This window comes from Salvelinus fontinalis, chromosome 34 (assembly GCF_029448725.1).
Source record: "Salvelinus fontinalis isolate EN_2023a chromosome 34, ASM2944872v1, whole genome shotgun sequence".
NCBI lineage: Eukaryota > Metazoa > Chordata > Actinopteri > Salmoniformes > Salmonidae > Salvelinus > Salvelinus fontinalis.
In genome coordinates, this window is record NC_074698.1 from 39,201,356 (window position 1) to 39,213,410 (window position 12,055).

At 39.6% G+C, this 12,055-nt stretch overlaps 1 protein-coding gene across 2 annotated transcripts in view; it reads right to left on the reverse strand.

The window, feature by feature from the left end:
* LOC129833878 (NACHT, LRR and PYD domains-containing protein 12-like) overlaps positions 1 to 11,976 on the reverse strand; it is a 63,622-nt gene extending 51,646 nt beyond the window's left edge. Inside the window, exons 1-5 of one of the 2 annotated variants that reach the window (XM_055898724.1) lie at positions 11,813 to 11,976; positions 11,454 to 11,538; positions 11,102 to 11,324; positions 8,600 to 10,364; positions 8,184 to 8,357 (exon numbers count right to left, since the gene is read on the reverse strand). In XM_055898724.1, the coding sequence (XP_055754699.1) occupies positions 8,184 to 8,357; positions 8,600 to 10,364; positions 11,102 to 11,324; positions 11,454 to 11,538; positions 11,813 to 11,880 (2,315 nt within the window). In that variant the 5' untranslated portion in view covers positions 11,881 to 11,976. Of the gene's footprint in view, positions 1 to 8,183; positions 8,358 to 8,599; positions 10,371 to 11,101; positions 11,325 to 11,453; positions 11,539 to 11,812 lie in introns of both variants that reach the window. The other variant, XM_055898723.1, reaches the window with a different exon arrangement.
* Positions 11,977 to 12,055: the final 79 nt, after the last annotated feature.

The following is a 12,055-nucleotide window of genomic DNA, read 5'->3' on the forward strand; positions in this document are numbered from 1 at the left end:
CCATTACCAATAACAGAGACTACAACAAAACTTGCTAACCTCTCACCATTACCAATAACAGAGGCTACAACAAAACATGCTAACCTCTCACCATTACCAATAACAGAGGCTACAACAAAACATGCTAACCTCTCACCATTACCAATAACAGAGACTACAACAAAACATGCTAACCTCTCACCATTACCAATACCAGAGGCTACAACAAAACATACTAACCTCTCACCATTACAAATAACAGAGGATACAACAAAACATACTAACCTCTCACCATTACCAATAACAGAGGCTACAACAAAACATGCTAACCTCTCACCATTACCAATAACAGAGGCTACAACAAAACATGCTAACCTCTCACCATTACCAATAACAGAGACTACAACAAAACATGCTAACCTCTCACCATTACCAATAACAGAGGCTACAACAAAACATACTAACCTCTCACCATTACCAATAACAGAGGATACAACAAAACATCCTAACCTCTCACCATTACCAATAACAGAGGCTACAACAAAACATGCTAACCTCTCACCATTACCAATAACAGAGACTACAATAAAACATGCTAACCTCTCACCATTACCAATAACAGAGACTACAATAAAACATGCTAACCTCTCACCATTACAAATAACAGAGGATACAACAAAACATCCTAACCTCTCACCATTACCAATAACAGAGGCTACAACAAAACATGCTAACCTCTCAACATTACCAATAACAGAGACTACAACAAAACATGCTAACCTCTCACTATTACCAATAACAGAGGCTACAACAAAACATGCTAACCTCTCAACATTACCAATAACAGAGGCTACAACAAAACATGCTAACCTCTCACCATTACCAATAACAGAGGATACAACAAAACATGCTAACCTCTCACTATTACCAATAACAGAGACTACAACAAAACATGCTAACCTCTCACCATTACCAACAACAGAGGCTACAACAAAACATGCTAACCTCTCACCATTACCAATAACAGAGGCTACAACAAAACATGCTAACCTCTCAACATTACCAATAACAGAGGCTACAACAAAACATCCTAACCTCTCACCATTACCAATAACAGAGGATACAACAAAACATGCTAACCTCTCACTATTACCAATAACAGAGACTACAACAAAACATGCTAACCTCTCACCATTACAAATAACAGAGGCTACAACAAAACATGCTAACCTCTCAACATTACCAATAACAGAGGCTAAAACAAAACATGCTAACCTCTCACCATTACCAACAACAGAGGCTACAACAAAACATGCTAACCTCTCACCATTACCAATATCAGAGGCTACAACAAAACATGCTAACCTCTCACCATTACCAATAACAGAGGCTACAACAAAACATGCTAACCTCTCACCATTACCAATAACAGAGGCTACAACAAAACATGCTAACCTCTCACCATTACCAATAACAGAGACTACAACAAAACTTGCTAACCTCTCACCATTACCAATAACAGAGGCTACAACAAAACATGCTAACCTCTCACCATTACCAATAACAGAGGCTACAACAAAACATGCTAACCTCTCACCATTACCAATAACAGAGACTACAACAAAACATGCTAACCTCTCACCATTACCAATAACAGAGGCTACAACAAAACATACTAACCTCTCACCATTACAAATAACAGAGGCTACAACAAAACATGCTAACCTCTCACCATTACCAATAACAGAGGCTACAACAAAACATACTAACCTCTCACCATTACAAATAACAGAGGATACAACAAAACATGCTAACCTCTCACCATTACCAATAACAGAGGCTACAACAAAACATACTAACCTCTCACCATTACCAATAACAGAGGCTACAACAAAACATACTAACCTCTCAACATTACAAATAACAGAGGCTACAACAAAACATGCTAACCTCTCACCATTACCAATAACAGAGGCTACAACAAAACATACTAACCTCTCACCATTACCAATAACAGAGGCTACAACAAAACATGCTAACCTCTCACCATTACCAATAACAGAGGCTACAACAAAACATGCTAACCTCTCACCATTACCAATAACAGAGGCTACAACAAAACATACTAACCTCTCACCATTACCAATAACAGAGGCTACAACAAAACATGCTAACCTCTCACCATTACCAATAACAGAGGATACAACAAAACATGCTAACCTCTCACCATTACCAATAATAGAGGCTACAACAAAACATGCTAACCTCTCACCATTACCAATAACAGAGACTACAACAAAACATGCTAACCTCTCACCATTACCAATAACAGAGACTACAACAAAACATACTAACCTCTCACCATTACCAATAACAGAGACTACAACAAAACATGCTAACCTCTCACCATTACCAATAACAGAGGCTACAACAAAACATACTAACCTCTCACCATTACCAATAACAGAGACTACAACAAAACATACTAACCTCTCACCATTACCAATAACAGAGACTACAACAAAACATGCTAACCTCTCATCATTACCAATAACAGAGACTACAACAAAACATACTAACCTCTCACCATTACCAATAACAGAGACTACAACAAAACATGCTAACCTCTCACCATTACCAATAACAGAAACTACAACAAAACATGCTAACCTCTCACCATTACCAATAACAGAGGCTACAACAAAACATGCTAACCTCTCACCATTACCAATAACAGAGACTACAACAAAACATGCTAACCTCTCACCATTATCAATAACAGAGGCTACAACAAAACATGCTAACCTCTCACCATTACCAATAACAGAGGCTACAACAAAACATGCTAACCTCTCACCATTACCAATAACAGAGGCTACAACAAAACATGCTAACCTCTCACCATTACCAATAACAGAGGCTACAACAAAACATACTAACCTCTCACCATTACCAATAACAGAGGCTACAACAAAACATACTAACCTCTCAACATTACAAATAACAGAGGCTACAACAAAACATGCTAACCTCTCACCATTACCAATAACAGAGGCTACAACAAAACATACTAACCTCTCACCATTACCAATAACAGAGGCTACAACAAAACATGCTAACCTCTCACCATTACCAATAACAGAGGCTACAACAAAACATGCTAACCTCTCACCATTACCAATAACAGAGGCTACAACAAAACATACTAACCTCTCACCATTACCAATAACAGAGGCTACAACAAAACATGCTAACCTCTCACCATTACCAATAACAGAGGATACAACAAAACATGCTAACCTCTCACCATTACCAATAATAGAGGCTACAACAAAACATGCTAACCTCTCACCATTACCAATAACAGAGACTACAACAAAACATGCTAACCTCTCACCATTACCAATAACAGAGACTACAACAAAACATACTAACCTCTCACCATTACCAATAACAGAGACTACAACAAAACATGCTAACCTCTCACCATTACCAATAACAGAGGCTACAACAAAACATACTAACCTCTCACCATTACCAATAACAGAGACTACAACAAAACATACTAACCTCTCACCATTACCAATAACAGAGACTACAACAAAACATGCTAACCTCTCATCATTACCAATAACAGAGACTACAACAAAACATGCTAACCTCTCACCATTACCAATAACAGAGGCTACAACAAAACATACTAACTTCTCACCTTTACCAATAACAGAGGCTACAACAAAACATGCTAACCTCTCACCATTACCAATAACAGAGGATACAACAAAACATGCTAACCTCTCACCATTACCAATAACAGAGGCTACAACAAAACATGCTAACCTCTCACCATTACCAATAACAGAGGCTACAACAAAACATGCTAACCTCTCACCATTACCAATAACAGAGGCTACAACAAAACATGCTAACCTCTCACCATTACCAATAACAGAGGCTACAACAAAACATGCTAACCTCTCACCATTACCAATAACAGAGGCTACAACAAAACATCCTAACCTCTCACCATTACCAATAACAGAGGCTACAACAAAACATGCTAACCTCTCACCATTATCAATAACAGAGGCTACAACAAAACATGCTAACCTCTCACCATTACCAATAACAGAGGCTACAACAAAACATGCTAACCTCTCACCATTACCAATAACAGAGGCTACAACAAAACATGCTAACCTCTCACCATTACCAATAACAGAGGCTACAACAAAACATGCTAACCTCTCACCATTACCAATAACAGAGGCTACAACAAAACATGCTAACCTCTCACCATTACCAATAACAGAGGCTACAACAAAACATGCTAACCTCTCACCATTAACAATAACAGAGGCTACAACAAAACATGCTAACCTCTCACCATTACCAATAACAGAGGCTACAACAAAACATCCTAACCTCTCACCATTACCAATAACAGAGGCTACAACAAAACATGCTAACCTCTCACCATTACCAATAACAGAGGCTACAACAAAACATGCTAACCTCTCTCACCATTACCAATAACAGAGGCTACAACAAAACACCTTGGAATATGTTGGCTGTTTTGTTTGTTATTTTTGTCGGTGGACTGAGCAGTGGTCTCGGGGGCACATCTGAGGGGGAATCTGCCAGCGTGATGGGGGTTTATCTGCCAGCGTGATGGGGGGTTGATTTCCTTGCCAGCGTGATGGGGGTTTATCTGCCAGCGTGATGGGGGGTTCATTACCTTGCCAGCGGGCTACAGTGCACAATTACCCACCATGTTGTTTAAAAATGAATATGAACTTATTTTCTTTGCATTATTTGAGGTCTGATAACACAGTATCTTTTTGATATTTTGACCAGTTGTCATTTTCTGCAAATAAATGCTCTGAATGACAATATTATTGGGGGGAATTTGGGAGAAATGTTGTCAGTAGAATATAAAACAAACATTTTAATTTCACCCAAACCTATAAAGATTAAAACCAGAGAAACTGATGACTTTGCATCTCTTCATTTTTCAAGGGCTGTATATATATATATATATATGATTATCTTTAAATAAAAGGTGACATTCTGTACTGCCATGTTGTCCGGACCTCTGGCAGTCTATGGGGGTACCACAGGGTTCAAATCTCGGGCCGACTCTTTTCTCTGTATACATCAATGATGTCTTTCTTTCTGCTGGAGATTATGTGATCCACCTCTACTCAGACGACACCATTCTGTATACTTCTGGCCCTTCTTTGGACACTGTGCTAACTAACCTCCAAACGAGCTTCAATGCCATACAACACTCCTTCCGTAGCCTCCAACTGCTCTTAAACGCTAGTAAAACCAAATGCATGCTTTTCAACCGTTCGCTGCCCGCACCCGCCCATCCGACTAGCATCACCACCCTGGACGGTTCCAACCTAGAATATGTGGACAACTATAAATACCTAGGTGTCTGGTTAGACTGTAAACTCTCCTTCCAGACTCATATTAAACATCTCCAATAAAAAATCAAATCTAGAATCGTCTTTCTATTTCGCAACAAAGCCTCCTTCACTCACGCCGCCAAACTTACCCTCGTAAAACTGACTATCCTACCGATCCTCGACTTCAGCGATGTCATCTACAAAATAGCTTCCAACACTCTACTCAGCAAACTGAATGCAGTCTATCACAGTGCCATCCGTTTTGTTACCAAATCCCCTTATACCACAACCACTGCGACCTGTATGCTCTAGTCGGCTGGCCCTCGCTACATATTCGTCGCCAGACCCACTGGCTCCAGGTCATCTATAAGTCTATGCTAGGTAAAGCTCCGCCTTATCTCAGTTCACTGGTCATGATAACAACACCCACCCGTAGCACATGTTCCAGCAGGTATATCTCACTGATCATCCCCAAAGCCAACACCTAATTTGGCCACCTTTCCTTCCAGTTCTCTGCTGCCAGTGACTGGAACGAATTGCAAAAATTGCTGAAGTTGGAGACTTTTATTTCCCTCACCAACTTTAACCTCTCTGGGATAGGCGGGACAGTCGCGTCCCACTTGGCCAATTGCCAGGGAAAATGCAGTGCGCCAAATTCAAATAAAATGCTATAAAATTCAAACTTTCATTAAATCACACATGTAAGATACCAAATTAAAGCTACACTCGTTGTGAATCCAGCCAACATGTCAGATTTCAAAAAGGCTTTTTGGTGAAAGCATCAGAGGCTATTATCTAATGATAGCACAACAGTAAACAAAGAGAGAGTAGCATATTTCAACCCTGCAGGCACCACACAAAACACAGAAATAAAATATAAATCATGCCTTACCTTTGACGAACTTCTTTTGTTGGCACTCCAATATGTCCATCATCATCCATCAACATCACAAATGGTCCTTTTGTTTGAATAATTCCGTCGATATATATCCAAAATGTCCATTTATTTGGCGCGTTTGATCCAGAAAAAAACAGCTTCCAATTTGCGCAACGTCACTACAAAATATCTCAAAAGTTACCTGTAAACTTTGCCAAAACATTTCAAACTACTTTTGTAATACAACTTTAGGTATTTTTAAACGTTAAAAATCTATCAAATTGTAGACGGGACAATCTGTGTTCAATACAGGAAGACAACAAATTCACGCTACTTTCCGAGTCATGCGCCTTCTCAAAAAGTACACTTCAAACGACCCAAATTCAAGATGGCCGTACTTCTTCATTACACAAAGAAATAACCTCAACCAATTTCTATAGACTGGTGACATCCAGTGGAAGCGGTAGGAACTGCAAACAATTTACTTAGAAATCTAGTGTCCCAATGAAAGCTCATTGAATTGACAGTAGCCTCAAAAAAAAAGAAATCCGAATGCTTTGTCCTCGGGGTTTTGCCTGCTACATAAGTTTTGTTAAACTCACAGACATGAATCAAACAGTTTTATAAACTTCAGAGTGTTTGCTATCCAAATCTACGAATAATATGCATATCTTATATTCTGGGGATGAGCAGCAGGAAGTTGAATTTGGGCACGCTATTTATCCAAAAGTGAAAATGCTGCCCCCTATCCCAAAGAAGTTCAACTATCTGAGCAGCTAACCGATCGCTGCAGCTGTACATAGTCCATCTGTAAATAGCCCACCCAATCTACCTACCTGATCCCCATATTGTTTTATTTATTTACTTTTCTGCTCTTTTGCACACCAGTATTTCTACTTGCACATCATCATCTGCACATCTATCACTCCAGTGTTAATTTGCTAAATTGTAATTATTCCCTTCTATGGCCTATTTATTGCCTACATGCCTGCACATGCCTTTTGCACACACTGTATATAGACTTTCTTTTTTCTACTGTGTCATTGATATTATTATTGTGTTACTGGCTTGTTTATTGTTTACTCCATGTGTAACTCTGTGTTGTTGTCTGTGTCACACTGCTTTGCTTTATCTTGGCCAGGTTGCAGTTGTAAATGAGAACTTGTTCTCAACTAGCCTACCTGGTTAAATAAAGGTGAAATATTATTTATTTTTTTAATAGCAGATCCGTACCACATTGGGTGAGGCGGGTTGCATGAGACTATATTCAGTCCGAAGATTGAAAGCGAGATTAAAATATATAAGAAATATGTACGAAAACAAATTTGGAAAATTAAATTTACACGGAATAGGACGGGACAAGACAAAACACACGTCCGACTGCTACGCCATCTTGGGTGTCTTTGAGGAGCAATGGGAAAGTAATTCTGCTTTGAAAGATGATAAACTTGTAACCTCACTTTTGAGAAAATGGCCTGTTCTTTGTCTACAGGGCTGTTACTTTGGAAGATAATGTCACTCATCTAAATACATATATTTTTATATAATTAACTAAATGTATAATGTTTTTGGTTTATGTCAGTTTCACTGTTTGTTATGCTATAAATGGTTATTTAAGGGTTGTAAGTGGTAAAATGAACTAGAAAATTTTATATTTTGCAATTCTGAGTAATTACTACTTTAGTAAGGAACTGGTTAAATAAAGGTGAAATAAAAATAAAATAAAAAATAAAAATACTGTTGCCTAATATGAAACATTCTATCTCAAATCCAAAATGCTGGAGCAAAGCACCACATTTAAAACTGTCAGCTTTACTGTCCAAACACATATGGTGTGGACTATGTGTGTCTGGTAAACACATGTGGATCTGGTGAACAGTTATCACTTGTTGACCAACTACAGGAATACTGACCTCAGAGTCTCCAGTTTACAGTGGGGATTCCCCAGTCCAGCAGAGAGCAGCTTCACTCCTGAATCCTTCAGGTCATTGTTACTCAGGTCCAGCTCTCTCAGGTGTGAGGGGTTTGACTCCAGAGCTGAGACCAGAGAAGCACAGCCTTCCTCTGTGACTCCACAGCCTGACAGCCTGACAAAGAGATCATCATGACACAAACACACTGTTCATTTAACGAGTAGTGTAAAAGGACAATGAAACAACATATAGATTCATCTTCCATCTCCTAGAATTGTGTGGTCATTTTGTTATACTAATGTGAAAATCAAAGCATTGACTTAGTTTGTTTTTCAATATAATATTATATACATATTTCTCTAAACTGAATATTTCTTCCTGATGATTAGTTCTTATATGTCATTTTATTTACTCACAGAACAGCTCTGGAGGCTTTGACCACTGGCAGCAGCCTCAGAAGACCTTCCTCTGATCTGGAGTATTTCTTCAGGTCAAACACATCCAGCTCCTTTTCTGAAGTCATCAACACAAAGACCAGAGCTGACCACTGTGCAGGTGACAGGATGGGTTTTGAGAGACTTCCTGATCTCAGGTAGCTTTGGATCTCCTCCACTAGAGAATGGTCATTCAGTTCATTCAGACAGTGAAACAGATTGATACTCCTCTCTGGAGAGGGATTCTCCCTGATCTTATTCTTGATGTACTTGACTGTTTCTTCATGGCTCTGTGAGCTGCTTCTTGTCTCTGTCAGTAGACCTCGTAAGTGCTTCTGATTGGACTCCAGTGAGAGGCCCAGAAGGAAGCGGAGGAAAAGGTCCAGGTTTCCCGTCTCACTTCGTAAGGCTTTATCCACAGCACTCTTGTAGAAAGTAACTTCAGGCTCGTCTTTTGTTTGCAGTTTGTCAATTAGATTCTCATTGTTGTTGATGAATGAGAGGAGCACATATACAGCAGCCAGAAACTCCTGAATGCTCAGATGAACAAAGCAGTACACCTTGTCCTGGTACAGCCCACATTCCTCTTTAAAGAGCTGTGTGCACAATCCTGAGTACACTGAGGCTTCATTGACATCAATGCCAGCCTCTTTCAGGTCTTCTTCATAGAAAATCAGATTGCCATTCACAAGCTGTTGAAAAGCCAGTTTTCCCAGTGACAGAATGCTCTCATTATTCAAGTGTGGACCTGTCTCTTCTTTCCCAAGATACTTTTCATTCTTCTGTTTGGTATGAAACACCACAAGGTGTGTGTACATCTCAGTCAGAGTCTTGGGCATCTCTTCTCTCTTATGTTTCAGCATGTGTTCAAGGACTATTGCAGAAATCCAACAGAAGACTGGAATGTGGCACATGATGTGGAGACTCCTTGATGTCTTTATGTGTGAGATGATTCTGCTGGCCAAGTCCTCATCACTGAATCTCTTCCTGAAGTACTCCTCCTTCTGTGGGTCATTGAACCCTCGTACCTCTGTCACCTGGTCAACACATCCTGAAGGGATCTTATTGGCTGCTGCAGGTCGGGTAGTTATCCAGAGGAGAGCAGAGGGAAGCAGATTTCCCTTGATGAGATTTGTCAGCAGAACATCCACGGAGGTTGACTCTGTGACGTCACGACAGATCTTGTTCTTCTGGAAGTCTAGGGGCAGTCGGCACTCATCCAGGCCATCAAAGATGAACAGAACTTTGTACTTGTCGAAGTTGGAGATTCTTGATTGTTTGGTTTCCATTGAGAAGTGATTGAGAAGTTCAATCAAAGTGTGTTTGTCCTCTTTCACCAAATTCAGCTCCCGAAAAGGGAATGAAAATACAAATTGGACATCCTGATTTGCTTTTCCTTCAGCCCAGTCCAGAATGAACTTCTGCACAGAGACTGTTTTTCCAATGCCAGCGACTCCCTTTGTCAACACAGTTCTGATAGATTTGTCTTGTCCAGCTAAGGGTTTGAAGATGTCGTTACATTTGATTGGAGTCTCTGGTCTTGCTTGTTTCCTGGTTGTTGTCTCAATCTGTCTCAGCTCATGTTCATTATTGACCTCTCCTGTTCCACCCTCTGTGATGTAGAGCTCTGTGTAGATCTTATTGAGAAGTGTTGGGTTTCCTTGTTTAGCGATCCCCTCAAATACACATTGAAACTTCTTCTTTAGATTAGATTTGAGTTCACGTTGGCAAATCACAGCAAGCTCATCTGAATCTAGAAATAACACAGAGGATATTAATATTACGTCTGTTTTAATGTCTACAGTGTTGTAGGACTGTTATAAAGTTTTACATTATAATTATTTATTCTCTTAATTGACTGTCTAAATGTGTAAATGTTTTCATAATGCATTACAGACTGGTGTGACTGATTATTGCTTTCCCCAGTCCACCTGGCCTTGCTGCTGTACCAGTTTCAACTGTTCTGCCTGCGGTTATGGAACCCCTACCTGTCCCAGACCTGAGAGTTTTCAACTCTTAATGATCGGCTATGAAAAGCCAACTGACATTTATTCCTGATTATTATTTGACCATGCTTGTCATTTATGAATATTTTGAACATCTTGGCCATGTTCTGCCATAATCTCCACCCGGTTTTCCCTAGCCACCGTGCTTCTACACCTGCATTGCTTGCTGTTTGGGGTTTTAGGCTGGGTTTCTGTACAGCACTTCGAGATATTAGCTGATATACGAAGGGCTATATAAAATAAACTTGATTTGATTTTCATTTGATTATATTATTATTGGTGTTATTGATGGTATTATTAATTCTCTCTCTCTAAATTAATCACCACAACACATCCCTGCTGCTACTTGATGAGGTCACTAGGTGTTGTGTTAAGGCTGCTACAATATCATTGAGTTACACAGCTACTTTAGCTGTACTTTAGCTACAGCTATTAAATGTTATAAAACAGCATTCAACATGAGGCAGACAGATCTTACATTTCTCCAGTGTGTCAGCAAGCTCCTTCTGGTTCATTTTCCTCAGGACGTGCAGTGTGATCTTCAGAGCCCCCTCTCTGGCACTGCTCTCCTGCTTCTCATCTTCAGCATCCACCACTTCCTGCTTCTGACTCTCAAAGCCTTCTGGGAGTTCTGGACTAAGAATCCTCTTGAACATCTTCAGCTCGTTCTTCACAAATGTAATAATTTTCTCTTCAAGCAACTGAAATATATAAAGTAAATACGTTAAGCAAGAGACAAAATGCTTTCTCATTAACACATTAATTAATGATTGACAGATCAACTTTGCTTGAGGTAAACAAAAACAAATGTACATAACAGGACCACATACACTGAATATGGAGGCCAGGTCTGTTTGATGACTCTGGGAAGACTGACCACTGAGAATCTCTGACTCTGATCTCTCCTGTTGGTTTCTGTGGACAAAACATGAGATTACATCTCCTCATCCAGGGTACGAACACACACACACACACACACACACACACACACACACACACACACACACACACACACACACACGGAGGGAATGTTGTGTTTGTTTAATATTGTTTTAGGACTATGAAAATGGACAAAAGGATTAGTCTATGGATTATGAAAACAACAAAATAAATGGGAAAGTGGGAGAGGAGAAATGACTAGAGACAGTGTTGTTTAACTCACTGACCATGACCCATGAGTTCTTCTTACCTTTGTTCAGTAGAAAAGTCTCCCTCTCTAAAGTCTATAATTTGATCCATAGACTGGTCACTCTTCATGGACACACAGCTGGGAACAGGGGAGGCTGGTCTCTCCTGCTTGATTGGACTTCAACACAACAGAGACAAACATTACATCTCTCATCTACTAAATGTATGGGGTTTTTGGTTTATGTCAGTTTCGATGTTTGTTTTGCTATGAATGGTTATTTGATGGTTGTAAAATGAAATATAA